The sequence below is a fragment of the Serinus canaria genome, chromosome 1A, assembly GCF_022539315.1.
Source record: "Serinus canaria isolate serCan28SL12 chromosome 1A, serCan2020, whole genome shotgun sequence".
Taxonomy (NCBI): Eukaryota; Metazoa; Chordata; class Aves; order Passeriformes; family Fringillidae; genus Serinus; species Serinus canaria.
In genome coordinates, this window is record NC_066314.1 from 44,230,141 (window position 1) to 44,258,084 (window position 27,944).

At 35.0% G+C, this 27,944-nt stretch overlaps 1 protein-coding gene across 1 annotated transcript in view; it reads left to right on the forward strand.

The window, feature by feature from the left end:
* CFAP54 (cilia and flagella associated protein 54) overlaps nt 1-27,944 on the forward strand; it is a 104,236-nt gene that overhangs the window by 14,350 nt on the left and 61,942 nt on the right. The window contains exons 5-26 of the mRNA XM_030238577.2: nt 245-303; nt 1,617-1,760; nt 2,167-2,280; nt 2,380-2,478; nt 3,017-3,215; nt 3,908-3,982; nt 4,860-4,972; nt 5,086-5,257; nt 5,896-5,981; nt 7,865-7,999; nt 9,011-9,158; nt 10,887-10,942; nt 11,924-12,052; nt 13,327-13,474; nt 14,262-14,339; nt 14,421-14,542; nt 17,731-17,904; nt 20,206-20,298; nt 22,611-22,796; nt 23,782-23,924; nt 25,939-26,086; nt 27,071-27,226. Coding sequence (XP_030094437.2) covers nt 245-303; nt 1,617-1,760; nt 2,167-2,280; nt 2,380-2,478; nt 3,017-3,215; nt 3,908-3,982; nt 4,860-4,972; nt 5,086-5,257; nt 5,896-5,981; nt 7,865-7,999; nt 9,011-9,158; nt 10,887-10,942; nt 11,924-12,052; nt 13,327-13,474; nt 14,262-14,339; nt 14,421-14,542; nt 17,731-17,904; nt 20,206-20,298; nt 22,611-22,796; nt 23,782-23,924; nt 25,939-26,086; nt 27,071-27,226 — 2,777 coding nt within the window. The remainder of the gene's footprint in view (nt 1-244; nt 304-1,616; nt 1,761-2,166; nt 2,281-2,379; nt 2,479-3,016; nt 3,216-3,907; nt 3,983-4,859; nt 4,973-5,085; nt 5,258-5,895; nt 5,982-7,864; nt 8,000-9,010; nt 9,159-10,886; nt 10,943-11,923; nt 12,053-13,326; nt 13,475-14,261; nt 14,340-14,420; nt 14,543-17,730; nt 17,905-20,205; nt 20,299-22,610; nt 22,797-23,781; nt 23,925-25,938; nt 26,087-27,070; nt 27,227-27,944) is intronic.

The window sequence follows — 27,944 nt, forward strand, 5'->3', positions numbered from 1 at the left end:
GATTATACTGCTTCACTGTGTAGGTATTTTTGAAACTAATATTGCAGAAGAATTGAATGGTTTCATCTTCTCTAAATTAGAAGCACAGAAAAATCATTAGTTTTTCGTTTGTTTAATAAAAAGTCATTAAATTGTTCTTCTCTGGAATTAACAACCCAGATAGTAAGAAAGATTGAGTTGCTTAGCGTAACAAATTTCATGGGAATTATAGAACTTAGCTGTTTATTTGAATTTGTTTTTGCAGGTACTATCCATATTTACACCATATGCAGACATTTGATGGTCATGGGTCATTCTGCTAAGGTATGGCAAAATAAATAGAAAGGGTTGTAAAATCTGCAGAAGTTCAAAAAATGCATCTGTGTTTTGCACAACAATGTACTTGACTTTTCAATTTCACTGGCATTGCCAATAGTAGTACTTTTGTCACAAGGAAATAAAATGTGTTTCAAAGTGGTTGATTTCTAAGCCCTCATGCCTTCCTGAGTCTGCTCCTTCTTCAGCTGTGGAATGGGGCCCAGCGTAATGTCCTGCTGGACGCTGAGATGCCATTTATTAGGCTGTTTCAGAGGATTCAGTGCTTTGTTTCAGACATCTCTGTATGTTCAAGAATTAGTCTTTTGCTTCTGAAAATGTGGAAACGTGCTGACACCTGGTGGCTAGGGTTTTAGTTGTGCATACTTGATAAAAACAACCCGGCCTTTTCCCCACACTTTTTTTTTCTGAATGTAGTTTTTGTTATTCTTAGCTTTACTCTTCTCTTAAAACTTGAGCAGAATTTAAATCAGCCTTAATGCAATAGATTTTCTTATGTGTTGTTTTATTAATCTTTCAATGAGCAGGAAAGGTGTTTTGTCTTTGAATGTCTTCTATTAAAAACAGAAGTGATTTAACTCCTCCTTTAGCATACTTGCGTTTCTGCTATACAGGAAACGGGAATTGATCATGGGTGTTTTCAATTCTTGAAATTTGTACTAAAAGGAAACTTTTATATTTGCCTAATTTAGGACAAAGGTTGTACATATTTATGTACCTCAGGAAACAGCTAACCCAAAGAAAATAGTAAGAGGAAGATACAAATATTATTCATTCAATTGAAAAGGACTAATTATTAAAGTTAGACTGCTGCAATGACTGTTTCCCTGGAAGTTAGGAACCAAGAGTTCTGTGGGTATAAATTAATCTAAGCACAGTTTTTCACTGCCCAAGCCAGACTCCATTGCATCCCAGATAAGCCTGCTGATTCTGTTGAAAAAGGATTACTAGAGCTGCCAGAAAAGGGAGGGCTAAGTCTCAAGATAAGAGCAGATGAGAGAGAAGGGCAGAATCTTTGTCTGGTGGCAAAACTATAGAGAACTGGAGTGGGTAAGGTAGCTTGGAGGCTAAAATAGTGCTTGACCACAGGTTAAGGTGAAAAAACCCAATGACATGCAACAGAATGTTTTTTAGTCAATAAAATATGTTAAAAAATTAATACAATTTCTAGTGATTTTTTCCCCTCCTTTTTCAGTTTGTCCTTCCAAAGGTTAAGTTTTTGTATCTGTCCTTTAGTAACAGGAAGTATATTTATGTAGGTTAAGATGCATTCATTTTGAAATTAGATCTCTTCAATACAGGTCCTGGAATACTTACTGTGGGCCAGTATATGTATGGAATCCTCCATTCCACTCCTATCTGTGCATTATTTGACGTGGAGAGCCACCCTGTATACAGCAGTTTCTCAATGTTATTTTGATTGTCAAGCCGACATTCATGGAGAGGTATCCTGATTTACCTTATGTAGAATTTCAGATACAATCAAATGGGAAATATTTATTTAAATATTCCTACTTATTATCAGAACATATTTATTAAGAGTTCTGTCCATATTCCAAAATTTTACTTCAAGATGGAGATGAACCCCATGTAAATGCATAATCAACTCAAATGCAATAGCCCTTTGTATATACTCACTGTCACAAACTTCTAGCATTAAACACTGGCTAGGTCCCATGCATATATACAAAAGGTACTTTGCAAAGGTTTTGTTTTCCTTTTCAATTGTTCAGGACCTGACTTCCTTTGCAGCTCTTTGCAGTTGTATAAATTCAGGAATTATATTCAAAATTAAATATCAACGTACAGGATATGAACAGAGAGTATATATTTTTAAAATTCTTTGGACAGATATTTGCTCGCCGTGGTTTGATTAAGATTGATGAACTGAAGCAATTAGAAGATATCAGTTCTTCTCTGGAACGTGCAGAGACAGAAAAGATTTTTAGAGAGGCCACTCTAAAGGTATCATCCTGCAAGTCATTATGAAAAGGTAGAGTAGTTATGATCTCTATGAACAGAACATGTGACATAGATGATGACTGACTTTTTTCTTTGTGTCAGATGTCAGTAATGATTTTCAAGAGAGCAGTATATGAATCCAGAAGAAATCCAAACAGCTTTCGACGTGAGTCAAAAGTTAACCCGAGAAAAGCAGTAAATGTAAGTCTGACATTTCCTATAATCCTCCTTTTCCTCTACTATTGTCATGTTATGAAACCATGATATAATCCTTCGACATACACATGGTGCTATACCCAAGCAGAAAGTTTTATATTTTCGATTTCATAATTAACAGAATCCATTAATAAAACTAAGAACAAGCTTGGAAGTAGGGAAGATGCACTAATTATTACTTTAGGAAATTAATCAGGAGAGATCTGTGTGGATCTATAAACTACATGGCCTTAATAATCTCCCTCATAATTTCTGTTGTACTAATTTTGAAGTAAAATACCATGCAGCAGTGTGTCTGGTTGCTGTGAAATGATTAGTCTACCTAAGTGCTGTACCTGCTTAGTGTGAGGCTTTGCTATGCCTTTGAAGCATGACATTAATAACAGCAATATATTTTACAGTATGTTCTTTTCTGTTTTGAATGTATACTTGCTTTCTGATGGTGAAATGTTTTGAAAAAAGTCTTCCTTTATTGCAAGTAGGTTTGGATACCATAAGTCTTAAATGACCTTTTCTTCCTTAGCTGTCATGGCCTCGCACCGCTACCGAGCGGCTGCTGGTGGCAATGTTTGATGGTGTTGCAGCTCAGTTCCTCGCCATCCTGGAAGCACTGTCTGATCCTAGCAGGAATCTATTGCCCCCTCATCCTCCTGTTCCTGATGAAGTGCAAATTCGTGACGTCACTTCTGAGCTTTTTTCTGCAGGCCTAGAAATCCTCTCAGGTAACAGCTTAAAGAAGCCAAAACAGTTGGTGAGGAGCTTGGACCTCCATTTTATTTTGGTGTTTTTCTATTAAAAAAAAAAAAGAATTTGCCTGAAAATATATTTGCTTTATAGCAATAGCACCAGTAAGAGGAAGTAGTCTTTCTTATCTTTGCATAATAGAAAATGAAAATCTGGGTTGATCTGCATGGTCTGTTATAATCAGTAAAAATCTGCAGCAGTTTATGCGTTAATTTTCTAAGCAAACTGGAGTTCACTTTGTAGCAGCCTTTACAGGCTTTACTGTGCCATATATTTATGGCTAAAACAGTGTTAACACAATAGTGCTTTCACTACTGCTAAGCAGTTCCTGCATATCCTGAGAACAGCTGGATGGGGGTTGGGCAGCCAGGCAGGGTCAAAATACTATGGTGTTTGATGTATTCTATTTTTTTTTTTTTTTTAAATTCTATTTAGAGTTAGGTTTAAAAACTTGAGGAAAAGACTGGACTTGATGGTTCCTTGCACACTTTTTTTGCTGGGCTCTGGACTGAATCTGTATAGTCCTGGGTATAGAGTTATTTTGTCAGTAAAAGGATATCTAGAGACTAAGTACACTTCAGAAGGTTATTTTTCTTGATATGATTACTGGCTAATTAGAATGTAACAAGTCTAATAGATTATAAATTGACTTAAGTTGTCTTTGTTGAAGGTGGAGCGAGCAATGCCACCAATAACTTTGGTATAATTAATCCATCATCTACTCTTCTGCAGTTGATGCTAGCAGGTAAGCTAGATTGGAATTTCAAAGGAATGTTTAACCCAGTGATGTAAATACTCAGCGAGCAGAATAATTTTCATGTTAGTACCATTTCTATACATAGCAAATCTGCAAAATGGTGTCCTCTTGGAGTGGTTCTGTGCAGGGCAGGAGCTGGATTTTGGTGATCAAGCTTGTAGTTCCCTTCCAGCTCATGACAGTGACTGTGGCATATTGTTAGGAGTGCAGAACACTGCTGAATATATTAGCTAAAACACTTGCTGAGAGTTCCAAGGACCAGGAAGTCTAGTTTCTGCCTTACTGTGGTCTGAATAAACTTGAAAAGTGAGAAAATTGGCTGCCTGTGTGTATATGAACATTTTCTGATGCGTTAATGAGAAACTCTTGAAAGAAATTGTATGTGTTTCTATGCAATTTTTAAACCAAATTTTGGATAATAAGAGTCTTTACAGGGTGATATGCTCTTCTTGCAACAGCAAGGACTAGATCCTTGGTATTCTCTACACAAGTGTCTTAATATTAGTAGAGCCTCTTTTGAATGTAACAGGACACTGTGATATAGTTAAGTGGCCATGGTGGTATTTGTTGAAAGTTTGGATTTGATGATCTTGGAGGTTTTTTCAAACCTTTATGATTCTGTGGTTTCACATCCATCATTAAAGCAGCTGGTAAACACAGACATTACTGTGAAAAGATAAAGCTATTGTTTCATGTAAAGTTATTAAAAAAACCTTCAAGATTATGCTGACTATTCAAAACTGTGTGGAGATTTATCTTTATATTTATCAGTACCCAAATGATGAAAATAAATGAAATTAAACTTTCAATAAACTTCTGAATACATATATATAAAATAGAGAAAATATTTTTGTCATCACTGCAGGAGAAGAAAGGGTGTCTGGAGATGCTGCTGTGAAATTTGTAAAATTAGCTTTCAGCTATGAGGAGTGGAACGTCTTTTATTCTGCTTTTGAATTTGTTGATAATTTTCTTCAGGTAATCTGAATGTGATTGAGATGTTATTTATTTAGTCTTTTCCTATGAGGGTAAGGAATATTCAAAATACATATTTTAAACACCAATTTCTATGTTTTTTTCATCTCAATTAGGCTCAAGATGACCCAACGTGGAAGAAAGCTGACATTGAACTCAAACTTCTTACATTGATGCAGCCTATAGTATTCCCAGGAAAATTTGATCGTAGTTTTTCTATTACTGATGGTGGTAAGAGCAAAGAAGGCAGCACACATCAGGGTTCTGAAAAGACACAGACAATTAGAAGTGAGTGTTGTTCAGTTATAGTTGTATTTGAATTTCAAATATTTTTGCAGCAAGAGGTTTTGTAAATTATTTAAAAACTATGTAATATGGTTCATGCAGTAGTCTATGACAAAAAGTAGTAGTTGAGAAAATGCCACCTATTTTTTCCAGTTTTCAGTTGTCAAAATATGACTTTATACTATTTCCCTTAAATGGAAAATGCATGAAGTATGTTAAACATGTGTCACGTTATAAGCAAAGATGCAAAATGATTGAATGTTTTCAGGGGAAAAGTGAAAAAGGTCTTTGAAGGGTTTTTTTTGTCCATTCTTATACCTAATTTATGAAAAATTTCTTTACAAAGAAGCAAGAGAAACTTGTTAGAGCAATCGCAGTTTAATTCCATGACAATCAAAAACCTGGATATGTCTCGAAAACTTCGTTTCCTAGAAATGGAAATGCTCACTTTTCACAGAAGTGAATAAACTTGGAATAATCTGTCTTCCTCTGAATTTACTGTTTCTTAGAACATGTTATCTTCTGGCTTATATTAGTAAATCAGTTCACTCAGATATTTTCAAATTTAGGTTTTAAATTAGATATAATGTCTTGCCTTTTCTCCCTGCCCTTTTTTTTTTTTTAATAAATGCTGAATGTAGAGGAATCCTTAAAACCTGGAAATCCTCTTCGTGATGTTATGATTTTGGCAACAAAGGCATTTTCCTATGTCTCCACATTTGAGCAGGTAATAATAGAATTTGAGACATTTCTTCTCAATGTATCACTTAATCCATGATGAATGCCTATAATTGGGGATCAAAGGAATTGGTTGCATGACTAACAAAATTCAAGAATATAAAAAGTGAAAAAATGTAATTATGAGTGTTATCAGTTCTTGAATTAAAAAATTCATTTTTTAAAAATGCTTTGTAATTGGTTACTTTAAAATTGCTTATTAGATATTACATCTATTTGGAAGACTGTAGGGCTGATTCCATGTTTCAGCTAATCAAGCAGAGATCAAATTTCTTTATGTATGTTAGTTTTAGGTGGGAAATATGCTTAGCTGTGGAAAGCACTTCTGCAATATTTATAGAAATGGGGGCAGCTACCCTAAGGAATGATAAAGCTTTTTTAACAGCATTGTCTGCAATCTAAGGTAATTTCTCACTGCAAAAAACTGAAACAAGCAGCAGCAACAACAAAACCAATGAGAGTCTTCCGTGTAGAAATAATCCCATTATGTATCTGATGATTTATTCCCTGAGTAACCAGTTTTACTTGCTCAAACTGATATTTCCCCTTAATCTGCTATGGAGAGGGGAAGAAATTATAGTGCAATGTCACCACTACTAGCACTTGTATTAAAATAGTTTGTGATCCAAAAGGCTAATGAAAATTTTCCTTAGAAAAAACCTGTTCTGATAACATGGCTTATATCTTAACTGCAAAATTTATTTAAGATATTATTTGAATATTGCCACAATTTGAGTGTACGTGGAGCACACACATTTTTAGCTTCAGATGTAGTATATTTAGCTAAAGTATCGTGCCTGTGAGGTACCCCACAGATTACTTTAGATAGCATGATTTGTCAGTTTTTAGTGTGACCTCTGTATGGAGGCAGTTACCTGGATTTAAACTCTACTGGTTCTTCTGCCCTTTCCTGCAAATCATCTTGATCTTTTGTCCAAAGAAAGACAAATTCACCTCTGACTAACAGAGCATTCACTGATGGTGAAATTGCATGATGTATAGCTGAGGCCATCTAGCAGCTTGCTGCCACCCAACCAGTGGCAAAAAAAAATTTTATTTATATTTTTCCATTTTTTTTTTCTCCTCCCAGTTTCATTATCAATATCCCATGAATCTTATGCTCAAATATATATGGGAGTGTAAGTAGTGTGGATATATCAGGTTTCACTGCACCTGAGATACTAGTTCAACTCTGCTATATTTGGTGATAAAGATGTGTACTGATCCTTACTCTTGAGAATGTGTTTAACGCATGGATGGATTCTATTGCCTTTTAAAATGTGTTAATTGGGAGGTTAACCTACTAGAGTTTAGAATTTGTTAATTATTCTCTTTGTTAGCTGCAGATAGGGTTTAACATTTCTTTCACTTGTTAGGTATTTCAGTCCAAATTTTTTCTAGTTGTTTTTCACTGCTTCATCTTCTCAAATGCACCAACAGCCCATGGAAGTACTCTCTCAAGCAAAATGAAACTATTAATTTAGATTTTCTTCTGCAAATATTTAAAGATTTAATAAAAATGAAGTTTCTCCAGAATCTGTTTCAGCATTATAGTTAATTTGCACTCTCATGTAATTTTCATCTCACTGATTTCCTTGTCTGTGTTACTTTTAAGAGCTTGCCAATAAAGAAAAAAACTCCCCAAACCTCTAAACCCGCTAATATTGTTGTGAAAAAAAAAAGCTTGGGAGCTCTACCAGAAATTATTTTAAAAAATTATTTCTAAAGCTTTCAACATGTTGTCATCTCTTCTAAGAAGGTGACACATTTTATTTACGTGTGTTGAAAAATGTTGAGACTGTTTATGTACTGGGCTATTTGTGTGTTTATATGCCTACCCATTTCCACAGTTATATTGTTTTTTCTTTCCAGAATGTCCATCCTGACAAAGAAATACTGGTTGATGTAGTAATGTGTTTGTGGCAGAAGTGTAAAATGGAACTTCAGGAAATCCAAAAGTGTGGAAGTCACTGCTTAGAATATATCCACAAACACCAAGCTTACCAAGTACTCCTTCATTGTATTGTATTTCTCTTAATATGAAAGCAGTTTGTTATAGTAAAGGCAGTGAAATACTGGTATCCAGTCTAAGTGCTTTTTCTTATGTTAAAGTGCAGATAAATCTTCTTGAAAATATGAATCATATCTACACTTTGAACATACTGTACTCACATCTGCTAGTACCAAAATATTCTCTTAGTCTTTTTGCAATAAAGTAGCCTCCTGTCTGCCAGTGGGCCACAGTGATAAGAAGCTAAATTTGTTAAAACATTTGGGCAGGATGTTAGAAGAATTTGAGATGTTGTGGCAGAAAATATCAATGAATTTTAAGAAAGTTGCCTAGATCAGTTGAATGAAGTGGCAAAAACCTTACAACTTCAGACAAGGGAGATGGGAGTCAATAGTAGAATATTCAGCCTGTGGGATAGTCACAGCCTTACCTTGAATTTGTCCTGTGGGTGAGAGGCTCTTGGTGAAATGGGCGCTCTGGGCTGCCAGTTGGTGCTAACCAAGCAGTTTCCAGAGGAGTTAATATTGTGACTGTATATAGCAAAATTGTTTGGAGGTTCCCCAGAAGGTTATTTTCCTCTGTATGTACAACAGTAGTGTTTGGGTCTCTTTTATTCCGAGTTTAAATGGGAAGATGTGGAGATAAATGAGAAGCATGTAATCAAATCTTTTGGGAGGCTTACTGCACTAGAGCAAGGTATAAAAGTTATGGCTGTAGAACATTCATAAAACTTTGCAAAAGGAATGGCAAATAATAATGTTCTAAAATAAAAAAGTCTGGTGTCTGAAGGAACAGGGGCTATGGAGCAGTATAAATTCAGCATCTTAGTCTGGTGACATTTAAAAAAAATAAGCCAGATCCAGGAAGGGAGTTGTGTGCATGCTTGTGAATATTTTTAGTTTTGAATGCAAAACCCTGTCTACCTCTGTAATACATAAAGGTTGTCTAAAAATTTATCTCTGTCTTGATTCTTTTATTCTCCATTTCTTCATTTTCCCCATTTTTAGTGGGTTCATGTACTCTGGATAATGAATGAAATAATTGAGAGGAGCAACCTAGCAGACACTAATGTAATGTTTGCAGAGATAACTTTATGTCTAGCTGCAATACTGGAAAATGTAGCTGATTCTACAAGTGAATCTAAGGACCAAGAAGGTAAAGCTTTCAAGAAAAAAATGAGTCTACTTTCAAGAATGACTTTAAAGATTGGAGCTTTTCTGAGCTGAAAAACTAATATACATATTTAAAAAATATTGTGAAGAGGCTGTTGAGAGTAGAAGAACAGTGTTTTTAGCACAAAATTTCACCCATTATTGGAGCTAATGAAACCAATTTTTCCAAGGATTCGTGATTTTTCCTTAGATTTCCAGTTTTACTGAAGTAACCCTGTTTTGAATTACATCTCTTATTACTCACCCTCCTCACAGGTCTTCTACACGTCTCTTAGCCCCTTCAGGGTAGCCTCAGATCACTCCTATTTTCTCTGATTGTGGGCTAGGCAAAAAGGCAGTACCTGCTGTGGCTCGTTGGAGCCTTCAAATGCTCGTTGATTAGTTGCAGGCCAAAGAAATGAGGAAAATATGGAGATCATACTGAAGCTTTTGCATGTATTGGATCATCAGTTTAGTTTTCTTCTCTATGTATTCTTGATTTTTGTGTAGTAATTTAATTGTTTTTGAAGTTGAACTTGGCTGACATTATTGGGATATGCTCTCACCATCACATTAAACAAGTTTCCTTACAAAACCTGACTAATGCTGTACAATATGTATATTTAGACATACTTTAAAAGCTCTCTGTTGTGTATTTTGGAATATGAATCATAAATCTTGTAAATGTAGAGTAAATGTTAAGGATCTTATTAGACCATATCTAGAAACAGAAAGAAAATTATAATAGTTTTGCACTTTTGGAAACAAAAGATATTGGGAAATTACTCTGCTATGAAGGTAGGGTAGGTATTGGTTTTGGTGGTTTTATGAAAATCATAACATTCTTAGGAAGACTAAATGAGAACCTCATTGTAGCACCCTTCCTTTTTCATTCAGTTTCAATATGTCTTTTTGGAGGAAAAAAAAAGCTGAATAGATGGGATCTATTGGTCAAAACAGGCTGACAGTCAACCACGTGCTTGTGTTGAAAAGCACCTATTTACTGCATGAATACTGAGTGGATACAAATTTTCTTTTTTATGAGGAAGAGATAGTGAACAAGCCAAAACAGGCATGCAAAAGTGGCACAAGTAGTGACTAGAAGGTTGTTCCTCTGAAAGCACAAAAAAAAATATTTCAGCAAAGAAATGAAATGAAAGGGTTTAACAAAGAGCTAAAAAATTGTTTTGTTTTGCAGAGGGAAACATAGGTTTTGATGCTTTCTTCATAAATGAAAGTAATTTAAACAATCAAAGCAAACTTTTACAAGCTGATAATACTGCTTTAAGAAATACTAAAATGATATAGTATTTATCATAATATGACTTCTTATTCTTAAAAATCGTTCTATAAGTGAAATTAACTGTGAATTAGATAATAATAGGTTTGTATTGATTTCAAAATGGAGAATTGATATGAATGCTACAAAAATATGAGGAACTATAGAATGAGTCCTAGTTTCATTAGCTTGGATATGATGTGGTATGAAATATTACCTTTAAAATACAATGTTATTGGCTAGTAATATCCTGTATTAGTGTAACTATACATAGGCTGCTGTGTGTCTAAGCCCTGGAAAGCTCCTCAAGAAACAATATCATTATCTTTCATAGTCAAACACTGAAAAATGGAATTATTGCCAGTCTGAAATTAGAAGTGGAGCTGATCAAATGGTACTAAAATTTTCTGGATTTATTTGATTTTCACTTCTGCTTTTCTTTCTATAACAAAGGAGGAAGTGCTTCTCTTTCACAAGATGAAACCTGTGATATGCCTGAAATACTGATGGTAATGTCCAATTTATCTTCATTGATACATTGATTTTGAATAGAATAAGTATACTTTTGCTTGAAGCTTTTGATACTATTTTGTATTTAATTTTGCAAAGATGAAATGTTTCACTCAATCCTACTAGTGCAGAGGAAAAAAAGCAAAGATATTATCAATCCTTTTGCTGGAAGGGATTGTAATTGTAAGTTTTTTTACAGCATGAGAATAGTGATATACTTTAGTATAGTGATTTACCACAGTATACCTTTTTTTTAATGCTAATCTGTAGTACCAGCCTTAAATGGTTTATTGTCACATTTTAGTAAGATAGTAGAAATTGTAGTCCTTGCTTAATTTAGGGAAATATTTTGTGTTGTGGTTTTTTTTCCTTTCTGTAAGGATCATGTGGATTAGGTGGAACATCCTGAGTGTCCTTGTTTTTTTCACCACTTTGCAGAATTTTCCAATCAAATGACTTCCTAAAGCATATTAAGGAAAAATTATACATGTTAGCCTGAGGATTCAGGAGTGTTGTCAGTCATGTCTTAATGCTTACACACGTGGACAGGGTTTAGTTCAGTGACAGGCTACTTAAATGTGGTGTTTCCTGAAAAAACTGTGTTTTCTTAATAGTGTTTAGGCATTGAAAAACTGCAAATACTATGTTTTCAATTTAATTCTTTAAATTTGGTTGCATTCTGATATAAGCGAACTCTGAGGTGTGGGGTTTTTTTTGTGGGTTTTTTTTGGGTGTTTTTTTTTTTTTCTTTTTTTTTTTTTTTTTTTTTTTTTTTCTTGAGCTGAAGGAAAATTGGTCCTACTTGAAATTTAAACCATTGACATTAGTATACTAAGGTATGGGAAGCAGTACTTATGTAAAGATTGTGTGACAGTTTTAAACTTCAGCAGCTAAAGAGAAAAGTGCATTACTTTTGATTGTCCATATTATAGTTTTTAATGTCATCTAAGGAAATGAGTTTATCTGGGTTTTCATTTCAGAAAACGCCTACAGAACAATTACAAATTGCTTATGAAGTTCTTGAAAAAGCAATTAATGGCATGAACACATCTCGGTTAATGACCCTTTTACCTGATGGAAAATCGATATTTGACAGCTGCTGTACAAAGGTAAAGTTTACAAAAAGCTACACTGCAACAAAATCTATCAGTAATATATTGTATTTTGATGTCACAAACCTCATATTTTCTTCATAGTTAGAAATCTTAGCACTATCAAATGTACCTCATCTTCTGAGCCATGTAAGAAGAGAATAGAAAAAATATATCTCTGTGCATTAGTGTTGTGGTTTAACCCCTGCTGGTAACTGAGCCCCTCACAGCTGCTCAGCAGTCCCTCACAGTGTCCTGGGGAGAGGTAAAAGCCAGAGAACTCATGGGATAAGGAACTCATTGAGATAAGGCCAGTTTAATGGGGGAAGCAAAAGCTGTGCACACAGGCAAAGCAACTGGTGAATTAATTCACCACTTCCCACAGGCAGGCAGGAGTTCAGCCAGCTCCAGGAGTCTCCATCACCTGTAGTTTGGGTGACTTGGGAAGACAAATGCTGTCACTCAAGCATCTGCCCCTTCCTCCTTCCCCGAGGTTCATGTACTGACCATGGTGTTTTAGGGGCTGGAACATCTCCTTGGTCAGTGGAATCACCTGCCCTGGTTGTGCCTCCTCCCAGCTTCTTGTGCCTCCTCAGCCTCCTCTCTGGTGGGCTGGTGTGAGATGAACTGCTGTCACAGCCTTGATGCTGTGTGAGCACAGCTTCTCAGTAATGAAGACATCCCTGACATTAGCAACACTATTTCCAGCACAAATCCAAACCACTGCTCCATACCAGGGACTACGAAGAAAACTAACTCTGCCTAAGCCAAAGCCAGCACAAGTTGAAAGGGCATTTTTCTCTTTCAATAACAAACTATGAACTCCTTTAGGCTTTCTTTAACATTTTCTTTTGAAATAATGATAATATATTGATTTCTTAATAAGAACAGAAATCCTTTTCCTATTTATTGCTTGCAACTGTTTATTATTAAAATCAGGTTTTGTTCTTGATGTGAGTTCAGATTTTCTAAATATTTTCATTCTATATCAATATGATATTTGTTCTATGGATTGGTAACACAGTAAAAGATAGTTTTTACAGTTTTGTCTTTATTATTGATCCAGTTTTCTATTGATTCTCAGATTTTGTCTATTTCTCTTTGTCCATTTTCCATGCTCTCACTGTCTGGTCACTCTCCTTTCCATGCTTTCTTGATTGACTGCATATTACACAAATATGACAAATTTCAGTGTTTGTCAGTTTACTGAAATAATATCAATATCAAGAAAAATGCAGTAAGCTAAGTAGTGGAGGTTTGTATTTGCTTAATCGCCACTTCCTATTTTTTAGGTGGATTCAAATGATCAGAATTTGAATTCTTTTTTGGGAAATGGTAATGATAAAAGAGGAACAGATAATGGTTTTGTGACAGATTTACACTTGGAGCTCATTCAGGCCCAACATCGAGTAGCTGTGAAACTTCTTAAAATTATACAAGGTAGGCTTCACTCAAGTTAAATAATCTTTATGACTTGATTAGAATCTTTTTTGCTAATGTATTCTGTAGTACTAAGAAATAAAGGAGTATCTGCTTTCTGGAGAGGAGCTGATGTTGAGCAGTTTGTATGCCACATATAGACAGAAATAATGTACTAAATTGGCAGAATTTAGATTTACACGATACTAGTCTGCAACTTCCACTCAACCAATGGGAGTTAAACTTTGCTGCAACTAATGGATTTCATTTCTAGACACTAGGTTGTTTATAATATTAACTTTTACAATGCCAGTAAAGAAAAATGTTCTGCAGATTTTTCTTCTGTCATGCTAATTTTCTCTCTAGAGAATGACTTTAATATTTTATTCAGTACTCTTTGTAATTTGTACTTCTACTCCTGTGAAGTTGTTTTTGTAAGTCAGGAGATACTCCACTCTTGCCAAATGGCTTCTGAAGAAAACTCAGCGTGTTCTTTCTTTCTTAGTGTTGTTTTGGTTTTTTTAAATTAAAACCTAGTATTAGTTTGACACTGTAGAGCTACACTGTGCCCTGCTCCCTATGATCAAACAAAACCTCTCTTTTTCTGTGGTGTTAATATAACTACTAAAGAGGTTAGGCAGGAAGGTGGAATATTTTTACTGGCATAATCTGTACAAGAAATTCTACTTGAACCAAAAAAAAGAATGTGAGAAGGAGCAGAGCTTTACTATAAGTTTACATAATAATCTCTCACTCCTTTTTTTGCAATAGTACTATCAAAATAACTCAGTATTTCCTTCCCACACAGGTCCTCAAGTTGTTGACAGAAGTCCTAAGTCTAGTAAATCTCAGGAGAAGAATACTGAACATTTCCAATATTTATCAGGTAAAACATTACTTAAGGTTTTAGAAGTATAAGAAATTATTGCCATGATATTACAAATGTCTTGAAATATCTGTTTTCTAGAGGAACTTATAATGAAAAAAATTAAAAGGAATAAGCTATCCAGAGCAATCTTTTTGATGCAAAAGGCTGCACAGAAGTTCCCTGAAGACTTAACTACTACTTCCCAAAGGCAGCTACTGGAGGTAATAAGAAAAACCTTATGATAGAACTTCTTTACCATTAGCACAGTTTTTTCATGTTTTGTGTAATTGAGACACATAATACTACTTCTTATAAAAGCAAGAAAAATGGAAGGAACTTGAGAATCATTGTGGGTGTTTAACTTCTATTGTCAATTTTTTCCTGAGAAGTTTCAAAGAATAAATTGACCTTAAAACAAGGAAAGAGCACATCCCCAAATTTTGTGCATACATGCAAAATTCAGGAAACCTGAGAGCAGATAAGATCTTTTCTTCTGTACTGTATCTCCTGGACTTTGGATTTACAAACCTAGACATTAGCAAAATGTCATTCAGATTTCCTTACTTTGACAACCTTTCACATTGTTCTTTTTCCCAGATCTCCAAGTCTTAAATTACTTTAGCTGGTGATGATGACATGGACTTTATTTTATTCTTTTTGAATATTCTTTTAGATATTGGGATTTTGCAATCTATTGGAGCTAAAAGCAGAGTCTTCCTGGGTTCATTTCAGTCTCTTGAAATCAATGAGAGTATTTCCATTGACATTTGTGCCAGCATCTGTCCATGAAAATTGCCTGCTCATCAACAGGGCTTGAAATTTCTTTATGGCTTGTACAACAGATAACAGAACCTGCAATTTTCACTATGTAAAATATAAAAGAGTATTTTAAACAAGGTTACTAGAAATTGTTTTTTTTTTTTATATGCCACAAATTTGAAAGCATAAGTAATACAAATATTTATTACATCAGAAGAATGCAAAAACTGTATCAGAAAATGCATACATTAAAAATATCTCTCATATATTTGTAAAAGATGTGTTATTTGTGAAAGTCGTATCAGATGTTGTAATATGGTATGCAAATTGTAACTGTAATCACCAGTGAAGAGAAGCATTCCCAAGAAGTATCTGGTTATCCCAAGCAAATATTTACCAGCTCTTACACTGACCTTCAGTACCTTTTGCTTATGTGCACTGTTGATCCAGAAAGATGTAGATAAAAAAAATATAACTGCAGATAGTTGGCAGAAAATATTTGAGTTCATTTTGTCTGGACAAACTTAGCATGATCTCTTCTGATATTTGTTTTATGATGAAATATTTAATTATATGCTCAATTAATTTTCCTGCTTGAGGTGGATGGTGCTCACTTAATAAGGAGCAAATCCATACTTTTATTTTCATGCTTTTGCTTTTTTTGTATTGTAGAGTTTTATATAGAATTGCATCTTCTGGTCTTTTCTCCTGTAATCAGCACAATATGCTACAAATCTGTTTTTGTTATGTAGCAAAATAGGAAGCAGTTTATTTTATTTTGAGAAGCATACAAATAACTGTTTCTCTTGCAGTAAACAACTGAGTAGATATGGAAGCTTCTGAGTCATATGTGTTTACTCAATTGCATCAAACTGCTTAATGAGCTGCTATGCATTTTTATTATTTCTTTCACAGTTGTTTTCCTGTCCTGTATGTCTAGTTGGACATCCAGGTTTTTACAGAATTGGATACACTGGTTTTCATTGGCCAGTTGGAATATGAATTTATGTGATTAAGTTAGTATCATGGTGCAAGTCTGTGACAGAGGCAGGGATAAAATGTATTTTATCACAGGTCAAGCATCTGGGGTTTTTATGGTGACATTTGGCTTCCTCATCCGCAAGATTATTCTTGCTCATCTTGCATCACTGCCACTTTTATTATCTTCCAAGTTCTACAATTACTGAAGTACAGGTCATGCTGTACCACTCTCAGTCATAACACCATCTTTAATCAAGCTGGGAGCATTTTCACCCTTGCACGTAATCAGAAATATCTCCTCAGACAAGAATGAGTCCTTGATACTTTTAATTAAAAATTGTGTCACAGGACTGCTTACAAAGGGGAAGTATAGTTTTTAAGGAAGCAATGAAGCTTCAAACTGCTGATTGCAAAAGCTGAATGGTTGTGTGATAGGAAGATTCACTCTGTATCTTGTTCTTTATCTTATATCCTTCCTGCAGTGTGTAACCCTAATCTAAAGGGTTGAGGGAATGAGGTGGAATGGTAGGGCTGTGAAAATGATTAGCTATGCAAAAGGCTCTAGTAAATTTTAGCTCCCTGTTTCACTCATTTCACCATAAACCTGAAATCTTGTCAAAATTTTTTGGGCATGAGATTCCAGGCTTAGTTTGTGATCTGACCACTATGGTGTAGTCTTCTAAACGTATGAGGACAGAAACAAGGAACTGTTAAGGTGCAAGATTATAGGATTGTCACTGAATTACCAATAACTTGGATTTTTTTTTCTCATTTTATCTTTCAGACTCAGCTCAGCATAAGTCCTTGGTCCAGTGTAGGGTACTAAAAGGTGTCAAATAAAATTTCTAGTTGTAGAAATATGTAATTTCTTGTCTCTACAAAAAATGTAATCCTTGTTCATCTCTGTGAGTTGGCCTTTTTGGCTTTGATATGCACTGAACAGCTGCCACAAGTAAAGATGCTGAAGTACTAAGTTCTTAATATTAGATTGACAAGTTAAGTTTCTCTTGAACTGGCAGTGAAATCAAGGTGAAGAAACCTAACAATTTGCTATTCAGTCAAGTAAGAAAAAAGTGTAGCCTTGATCTCCAACCAAATGGCCACATAATCACTGTATTCAGGATGTCCCCACATCTTTGATACCTGACTGTCAGTCAGCTTTCAGCTGTCTATAGTTAACCAAGGGAAAAATGGCTTAGCCTACTTTTTCTGGACCCACATTCTCCTCCTTTTTCTTTATTTATAGACTTTTTTTTTCCCTGTTTCTGAAGTACAAAAAATTCAGTCCAACTGCTTCTACAGCTCCTCTAGAAATTCCACAGATTAGGTTTCCAGCTCTCTCCTAAACAGGAGTTGATATCTTTTTTATTTCTTGTTGGAGTTAACCACTGGCTGGCACTAATTGCTTATCAACATTATATGTGATCACTATCTTTTTTCCTATAGGTTCTTCCAAAATTAGATATACTTCTTTCATAGCATTCTCTAATTATGAAATTAATCTGCGTGTATAAGCTTACACCATTCATCCTCATTTAGGATGTAGGATAATATGAAAACTTTACTGCATAGCAGTGAAATTCTCTGTGACAATTTGAAAACAATGTATAAAATTTAAATGTCTGTTATATTTTAATAGTTTTCTCTTTTGTTTTCATTTCAATCATAGGAAGCACTAGCTTTAATTGAGCAAGTTGAAGCTGAACAAAGTGCATTGTATTGCAGTCTCAAAGAATCTGTGAAAAGCAAGAAGAAAAGCAGGACTCCTCCTCCTCCTCTTTTACTTTCTAGATCACATTGTTCCATGACATTTAAACCAGCCCCGTTTGATTCAGATATTCAGGTAATGTTTTTCATGATGACTGCATAAGAAATAGCTAAACCATACACAGAGAAAAAGTTGTTTCAACAGTGCTAAACCAACACATTTTTCTTTGTTCCTGAGAGGATTATGTTCTTCTGACTTAATTAAGTATCCCTTTTTTTTTTTCCCTCTGTGAGTCAGTTTTCCACTGTGACTCACTGTTTTGATCTTCACATTTGCATGAGTCTTTCTTAATCTTGTGCATCATGGCCCTGGGTGCTTCTGTTGTCTAATACTTACTTATTGCACTTATCAAAAGCAAATTTGCTTGCTTAGGGGTTGACATACTCCTAGTTACCCTCTGAAGAGAGACAGGACTGTTGCATTATGTGATGCAAATATCTCTGTTAATGAAGTGTTGAAGTGACACAGTTCAGGTGGAAATAATCCACTTTCTGTTGGACACGTAGAGTCACAGGACTATGTGGATCATAGCGGGTATTAGGAGAGGTCTCTTGTCCAACCTTCTGCTTGGAGTAGGGTTGACTGTGAAACTAAAGCACTTTGCTCAGAGCTTAATGCAGTCAGTTCTGAAAACTTCCAAGAATGGGACAGCTTCTCTGGAAAGTGTGATCCAAAAGGGAAACTTTTACAAAGAAAACTTTTTTTCTTATGTGCAGTTGGAGTCTCCCTTGCTTCAATTTAGATCTATTGTTTTTCCTTCTCCTATCATGCACTACTGTGAAAAGTAAATGGCATCTATTCCTCTCCCTTCTTTTGCTAACCAAGTAATTTTATCACAGAGGCCAGTCAAGGTGGTCAGCCCTGATTTGCCCTTAGTAAATCCCTTCTGACTGTTCCAAAATTACCCTATTATCCTTCCCTTGTCCAGAAAGGATTCAAACAGGCTGAAGTATGAAAAAGTCACTAGCTGCAGTTTTCTTGAGAAATTTTCATAGTGATTTTGCAAGCTTCTTCAAAATAATCATGTGTATATACCCATGATTATTTTGAAGAAGCTCAAATCTTACTAATAGTGGTAAGAATATTTCTGTGAACAGTTGTTTCATAACCTGCAGTTTCATTGAAGTTTTATCAGTAAATTTCAAACAGTTTAATTAGGGAAAAGTTTATAATTTTTGTCCTTACTGAATCTAAATAAAATTTAAAAAAACCCCCAAACTTCAAAGTTTGGTAGTTCATTTGTTGTAGTATGTGTTCCAACTTAATTTTGTTTGATCCGGAGGGTGAATGCAGCATCTTCAGCCACTAGATGGCGAAGTGTGATTATTATTCTTATAATTTGAGCCCTGATAGTCTAGAAGACATTTTTTTCTGAAGTTAACACAGAGTTGTTAGGCAGACAGGAAAGGTATTTTTTAAATGTAGAAGTTATTAACCGAATGCTTAAGATTTAGTTAGTTTCTTAGGATAAATGTATGCCTCAGATTTAATTTGACATATATAGTTCCTGTACTAGGAGTCAAAATACCAGTGAGATTTTCAGATCTTAAGGCTCATTTGCTGAAAATAGTCTCTTCCATTTCAATAACACCTTGGGAGAAACAGTCAATAGGGAAACACTAACAAATGTCATCATTTAGACTTCTGTGAGGCCTTTGATGCAGTCCCACATGACATGCTGATCTTCAGATTGAAGAGGCATTTGATGGATGAATTGGCATTCAGTGGATAAGGAATTGGCTGGATGGACACAGCCAGAGTTGTAGCCCATGGCTCCATGTCCAGGTAGAGGATAGTGATGAGTGGGGTCCCTCAGAGCTCACTCTTGGGACCGATGCTTTTCAGTACCTTCATTGATGTCTGACAGTGAAGTGGAGTGCAGCCTCAGCAGGGTTGCTGACAGGAAGCTGAGCTCTACAGCTGACACAACAGAAGGAAGGGGCATCATACCTGCATTCCTTTTGTCGGATTTTAAGGATCTGTCCTCAAGTAGTTTGCTAAGTCAGAGCTCAGTGCCAACTTTAGAAGAATACCGTTGCAGGGATAATGGATCAATGGATCTAGGTGACTTTAAGTCTGTGACCTGTAGAGTCTGTTCTTTGGGATAGCTTTGAGGAATAGGATTTTCCATTATCCTAACCCAAGGTGGGGTTAGGATAATGGAGAATCATCTGGTTTTATTGCCACTAGTCGTATATCTAGTTTTCCATCTAAATAAATTAATTGATGTTTTTAATGCAGTTAGACTATACTTTTTTACAACTAAGCCAAGTTTTTTTGCAGAGACTGTTTTCATAAAATTTGTGCATTCTACGTTAGGCAAAAATTGGAAATAATACTGTGCATCAATTAATTTTGTTCTCATTTTCTTCAAAGGTTTCATGGTACTGTATTTTGGGCTGTGTAGCAGGAGGAAGTAATACAAAAGTAAGATTAAATAATAATAAACTTCAAAATTCAGGAGAACAGGTAAGCTTGTTTATTTAATTCTCTCTCTAAATCTTTCTATCAGACATATATTTTAAAATCATGGCTAAGCCTTAGACAAACTCTTCTATCTTTACACCAAAAAACTTCTAGGAATCTTTTTAAAATAAGAAAATAAATTACTCAAAAGCTTCAAGATTTGAACAAATCTGTACCTTGTTTTCACTGTTTATTTGAGTGATATCTAAGAAATGCAAAAGTAAAAGGAAGTATATGAAGTATTTATAGAGTGTGCTCCAGACACTACTCTTTCCAGGAATTCAAAAAAAGATAAATTCTAAACAGATGAAAATTTATTATTCTTCTTAATTGTGTAACTTCTATCAGCTATTTCTTCTAAACAATACACTGCCTTACTTAATGCTGGCAGTATGGTAATACAACTTCTTCAATAACCTTCACATTCAGGCAGTTTATTTCTAGGTTCATGCTTTTTCCCTTTCATTCTGTGAACATATGGTGTGGTGAGTCATCCCACACATCTTTAACTACTTCTGACTGATCATGTTGACTGTCTTGCTACTTCTACATTATTTGTTCATTACAATTTGACCTTTAATTTTTTTTGTTTGTTTGTTTGTTGGTTTGGTTTGGTTTTTCATTTTTAGGTAGGTTTTTTTTCCCTTTATATCACATTCTGGTGTTTCTGCACAGTCTGAGAAAGTTCTGGTTTTCATTCACTCATGCCTGCTATTGCATTGTCCTCCTATATGACAACAATGAACCATCCAAATACTGTGCATTTTGTAATTTAAGAAAGGAGCAAGAAAACTTCAGCATGTTCTCTTCAGCTTCTGTAGTCTAACACCTCATTGATCACCTCAGTGATCATTTTTGTATCTGGAAATCTTTTATTAAGAGTTCTGTTCATTGCAGGGCAAAAGAATTGCCCTGTGCTTTGTGACAGAAGAATGTTATCAATCTCTTCTGCCTGATGTTTCAGGCTTTCCTGGCTTTGTAAGCAAGCTCTATACTAACACTGACAGATTTGTGTTTGGTGATGGAGAGGAAATCTGCATCCTTCATTCCCCTGGCTCCTCTCCTTAAAGGAAAGTGCATGAGAAGAGAAGGTGTGTGTAGGTGCTGGCAGTAGAAGCTTTGATGTTATTCCTGATGTTCTGATCATCAAATCCACAAAACTGAGCTTCCTGTGATGTTTAGTGTGCTAGTTTCAACATTCCACCCCCTATTAGGGGAATTAAGTGTTTGACAGGTGACTTTCACTCCACTGCCAGCTGTGTCCAAGCCACTGACCATCTTAGCTCTGACAGACACTGGAGACACACAGACCTGAGCTTAACAATACACCTCTGCAATGGAACTTCTGTTTGCTTTAGGATATACTTTTGCAAAATGCTGATCTGCAGACAAAGCCTCTATCTGCTGACTTCAATAAAAAAATCTAGAGTTCTTGGGGATAGAATGATCTATCAGCTTATCATAAAGGGATGTTGCAGGCTGTTGTACACTTATTTCTGGTTTGCTGGTTCAGAATTCAGCCCCAGCGTCCTGAAGGGATTTCTGTTGTTCAGAGGTCTCCTTATGAAGGACAGACTGTTTGAATAAGAGCAGTTGTGTTGATGCTGTGTTATGATGCTCTCAATTCTCAAATTATCCTTCCATCACTGGCATTTGTTTCTTATTTCAAGACTCTTGAAGTCTTTCAGTCTTCCTTGTGTAAGTCACCTTGGTCACAGAGAGGAAGGTGAAAAATCCTCTTAGGAGTGAGCCATGATGTTAAAGTGCAGGTATACAATTACTTGAAGGAAAAATGAAGATCTTGAAAGTTTGTTGTTTGCTTCACAGACTCCTAAGTGCTGTTAGTGGTGCTGAAAAGAGCCAGAGATATCTCTGCCTATCTCTGATAGAATAAAGTGGCATGTATGAAGGAGAGCAGTAAGGTCTTTGTCTGAAAGCACAACTTAGGGGACAGAGTGTTTCAGCTCAGTGACTGCAAGCATGGACAGTCACTGTGTGAATGTTCAAATGGACACAAGTATCTTAGAAAAACATCACGGCTTGGTACTTAACTGTTCTCTTAGGTTATGTGCTCTGTGTACATATCAGCATTCCAGAGAAAGCTGATCCTTTTTGTCACCTATCATTTCATTGTTCTCTCATAGTTTTCAAGAATTTAATACAAGAATCTAGTACATTACATGCTATTAATCTGGACTGTACTTTGGTTATATCAAAGACCATTAAACAGTTTGTTTAATAATTAAAGTTTAGAATTTGAGATTTGTTTTTAGTATGTACAGTGAGTCTAACAAGAAAAATATTTTTATTGGTAGATACTGGCAGATGGGAAAACTCTATTGGAAGTCCAAGGGTTAGATGCCAATGAAAAATACATATTTGCTGTGGCAGCATATTCTTCAGATGGAAAACTTATTGGGGATTCCATTGGGCAAATGACTAAGCCAATCCTTGCCTATCCACCCCTTTCTGCTACTACTGTTCGGGCATATCTAACTCAGGTAGGGTCAGAATATGATAATGGACACCTACTTTCATTTGGCTGTGATTATTTGTTTTCAGTGGTTGTTCCAAAACTGCATCTGGTAACAGATGAGACCTTCTTGCTGAAAGCTTGATAAGCACAAATAACAATTTTAACATAAAAATAGTATATTTAAGTAAGCTCATTCTTAATTCAAAATTATTAAAAATTTCAGCTTAAGTGGAAGGGACTCAGTTTTCATACCCATCTCTGTTTTACAGTCTGCATTTAACTTTTTTCTCTTTTTTTCTTAATAATTCGGGGTTTTTTTCATTTTTGTGGTTGAGACTAAGTACTATAAATCATCTTGTTAGTCACTATGGAATAAAAATATTATTGAACTTAGCAGATATCAAAGCCAACCATTTTCTTATTGAAATTAGTTTTGTAGGATCATGTGAAAGGCCACAAAGGTTGTCAGATCATTATAATTTTGTGTTCTTACAAAAGGATATTTAAAACAAATTGTGACACAGAGAAAAGTGAAATTGTCTAGCCCAATAGATAGATAATGGGGAACAGTTAGAAGCTTTCCCAAAATATTCTATTGTAAGATATATCCATGTGAATTTGTGCCTATTTATTTGGCTTAATTTACATCCTTTTATTCAGAGCAGAAGGGCATTCTGCAGTATTAGCAAAAGAAAAGTGAACCTAAATGAATTTATATGCCTTCAAGAACTGCAGTACAATGCCTGTAAAGTTTTCCACACAGGGCTGTTACAGCATTGGTCAGCAGTCAAGGAACCCCTTTGCTTTCCCTGATGCTAAATCTGAACCACACTAATATTAGTAGAATCCAATTATTGCTGCATGTATTTTATTCAACTATGTCTGGATATTCTTAGAGAAATTGTAAATTTACATGTTGTGGGGAGTTTTGAAACCTTATTTTTTCCTGTAATTTTGTCTGGCTTGGTTATTCCATGAGCATCTCAACTCACTGTTTGTTTGTTTTGCAGGTAGCCTATCAGACGGGCAACTTTAGATTAGCCAGAGCAGCATTTTCACCAATGTGGGATTACTTTGTTTCAGATTCTTTTCCACGGCCTCCCAATGCAGCTGTAATTTCTGCAAGTAGTAATTTGACTATATCTGGAAAAAGGTAATTGGTAGAACAAAATTAAAATAATAATTAATTATTTATAATTGTTTTTATTATAGAGGTGCACATTTTATTTAGAAGAGTTCCAAGCTGGGAAATTTTGTTCAGGCTTGTGATATGAAAAATGTTCTAATAAAAGGTTTATAATTAGCAGAGGATTTGTGTTATTTATGGCACTGCTAACATTTACACACCTAATTCTTTGTAATGGCTATTTTCTTAAGATAATTGTGAAACATTTCCAAAGTGGGTACTAGTTTTGTGTGATGCATTTTCATATACAAAATGTATCATATGCTTTGGGTGCTTGACTTTCCAATTAAGAGAGCGATAGATCACACAAATTGTGAACATTTTGTCAAGAACACCAACCAAAACAGGTAAATTCTTGCTAATTTTGTTTTGGGGTAGCTATATAATGTGCCAGTAATCTTTGCATATGCTAAAGGTCTTTACAGATATTTAAAATTAATTACTTTATGAAAAAAATTTCAAATGTTCAACCATAATTGTAGAAGTTTGTCATTGCCCAGCTAGAAATGTGGTTACATTTACTGAAATTCTGTAGATCCAGGTTCAGAAATACATCAAAACTGAAATTATTCCCAGTAAAAGCTATTTTAATCCAATAATAGACATGAAATATTATAAGAAAAATAGTTTTACATGTAAGTCAGCTATTTATGATTTGATAAGAAATTAATATCCAATATAGCTGAATACAAATAATCAACTTCAGTGTCTGCCCTTCAAGTGCCACCACATGTCTGATACCAGGCATACAAATGCACCAAGGGTCTTGATGTTACATGCAGCAGTTGGAATTTACAGCCTGTGGACAGCATTGATGCTGCCAGAAAATCACTCTTCATACCATTTCATGACTATGTGGGGTTTTTTAATCTATCCCTGGCCAGGCAACAAAAGCAGGAATAGTCATTGTGCTGTTTTCTGCATTTATTTTGTTGTTACTATTTTTTCATAAGCAATTATTTTAACACATCCAGCTCTAGAGATAACATTGTAATAAGTCTATTTTCAGATGAATCAGATGAAGACAGAAAATTCAGCTGTGCAAAGCAGTTCTGGGGATTTTTCTTTTCTGATGGTTATGGCCAAGACACCCCCCCCTTTGGGTTTTTTTTTTTTTTTAAATTAACATGGAAGATTCTCACTGCTGCAGTATCAGGCAGTTTTGGGTTTTCTGAGCAGTAGGTAAGAAACTGGACTCCCTAAAGGGACAGCAGAGGGAGCCTGAAGGAAAGGAAACCTGTGTTTCCAGCCAGAAGCCCTGGTGGAGGTATCTTGGTAACGTCAAGTGAGTGAATGTGTTTATTTGATCTTCCTTCTCGAGTTTCGTTCTCTTTCAGGAAACACAGTCGAGGAGAAAAAGGAATTATTTCTTTTACTTCAAAATCATCGGATTTTTTCTGTAACAAAAATATTAAAAAAATACAGCGATGACAAATGCTCCTCTGTCCCCAGGGAAGGAAAAAAACCAACCAAAAATATCTTGACAGAAAAGCAGGCAAAAGAGAAGAGATTCTTTTGAGACTTGTAATACAAGACATAAGTGTTGAAAAGGAGTCTGTTAGTAATAGTTGGTAATGGACTTCACAACTACATGTGTCATTGTCAGAATACAGAAGAACAAGGTGTAAAAGGAGACAGTGAAAACAAATAAGCTGTAGCATCTGAAGTTTTCAAAGACAATTCAAAATGAGTTTCACTGGATTACATGATGCAAATAAGGACAAGTTGTCTTAGATTAGTAGAAAGTGAAGAGGAATTTCAAAAGAAGTTGTATTTTTATTTATTTAGCTTTTAATTTAGAAATTTTAAACATTTTTTTCAGTTTTATATGTAACTTATTTCTAGAAGAAGTTATAGTAATACTTTTTGTCCATAATTTTAAAACTAAAGGCCTTATTTTATTATAATGTAGTGTCAGGCATGCAAGATCTGAATCATAATTAATGTGCTTTTACTGTTCTTTTGCTTTTGTGTATTGTAGGTTACGTTTTGAAGCTGTATCTCAGACTTCTCCTATTACCTTGCATCTCTTTTTGAGGAATATATTTGCTGTTTCTGACATTAAGGTCATGGAAGGAGCACTCTTCTGTGATTCCATCTGTTCCAATGAGATATTTTATAAGGAGCAAGTATGTGTGGTTTAAAATAATATATTGGATTTGATTTTACTTTTTCATCAGATTTATTTCATCATTGCAAGATAGATGTGGCAATCAACTAATCCTATTTACAGTATACTCCATTTTCTGTGGGTTACATGGCTTTTCTTTCTGAGGTATCTCAGAAGCTGTTGGTTATTTACATCCTGCTAGAATTATTGTTTCTGATTTAGTTATTGCCTAATCCAAAGCCACTGATTCCTACTGAGGAAGGATTTTTCTTGACTTCAGTGGGGGTAGACTATAATATAAGAAAGAAGTATAATAATTTTTATTTTTGTCCCTTAAATATCTAACTTGAATTTTTTAATTTTAAACATTTATGCTATGTAATACATGTATTTTAATTAAGATGTGACTTCTAACAGGGTTTCATGGTTTTAATATAGTAGTATTTTATTTCAGAGTTTTTAATAGTATAATGGCATGTTAATGACAAAAAACACCCTTTTTTTTATTTGAGTAGTCAAGATTTGCATGCTGTTTTATTGCATTTCTATTCTATTTCTTTCTTTCCTGAAGTATTTGTAAAAAATATGAGCAGTTGATTACTCCATGACTTTACAAGGTAAGCTCTCACTTGCATACAAGGACTGCAACAGATAACTTGAAGGGGGAAGGGAAGGATTTATCCTTCCCTTACCGACTCTGAGAGGCTAGAGTGTGAAATTCCCACTCCACATAGTTTGAGGTTATTAATCAGCCTCAATTTGTAAATTATGGGCAAACTCAGAGGGCACAATTAGATCCAGAGCAATCATTTCCTTTAGTATCAGAAATAATGTGTTTTTTAATACACTTCAAACAGGTGTGAATTTAAACTCCTTCGTAAACTTTCATCTTACTTGCTGCATATCCTGCTTTTTAAACTGCAGTAACATCTGTCTTCTTCCACTCTCAAATGATTTAACAACAGAATGAATATTTAAATCCAAATGTGTTTTTCTTTTACAGGTAGCTAGATTAGCAGAATGTGAAAGAATGACTGTGGCAATTGAACTTAGCAACTGGTTGAACGATCCAAGTTACGCCCTGCAGTCTGTTGTGCAATGTTATGGTCTCCTCGCCCCACTTATTTATCACAAGATATTTTCAGTGCCAGTAGTTCAGGTGAGAGCATTTTAAGACAAAGCAGCTGTCAGGCCCTGCAGTTATAGTGATTCAAATTAAACTTATAATAGGCAGTACAGTTGGAGAGCTAAATATCTAGGCTTTGACTTCTTAATAGCTTTTGAAAGAAAAGCCTCTTACAATTTTATATGTCCCCAAATGCATCTAAGTTTGGTGTAAGCTGCACACATTCTGCTCTCAAATATGGTGAAGTAACTGCAGAGTATCGATTGTTTCTTTAGGGTGATTGTTGGTCTTTTAGATTGTAGCAGAAATTACAATTAATTTCTACTTGAATGTTATTTGCAGATAGCAATTTTGAGGAAAGAAAGGAAGCATTTGCCTGTGTTTTTCTTTTTTTGTTTGTTTGGTTGTTGGTTTGGTGTTTTTTTTTTGTTTGGTTTTTTTGGGGGGTTTTTTTTGTGTTTTTTTTTAAATTCAGAATGTTTGCTTCGTATACAGTTCTGTTTTCTTCTTAAAGAAAAGAAAGCTATTCAGTGTTTTGACAATGCAGTCTTTAGTTTCCAGGCATCTGCTCCTTTCCAGAAGCAAGCACCTTCTCTTCAAAAGCAGAGTACATTTTATGAAGCAGCAGATGTGGTTTTTAGATTCAGCAAGCATACAGTAGAAACATGCAAATGTTTTTGCTGTAATTAGGTAGCCTTTTTAGGTAGCAGCAGTAAGAGTGTATTTGCTCTGTGAGAAAGGATGTGACCGC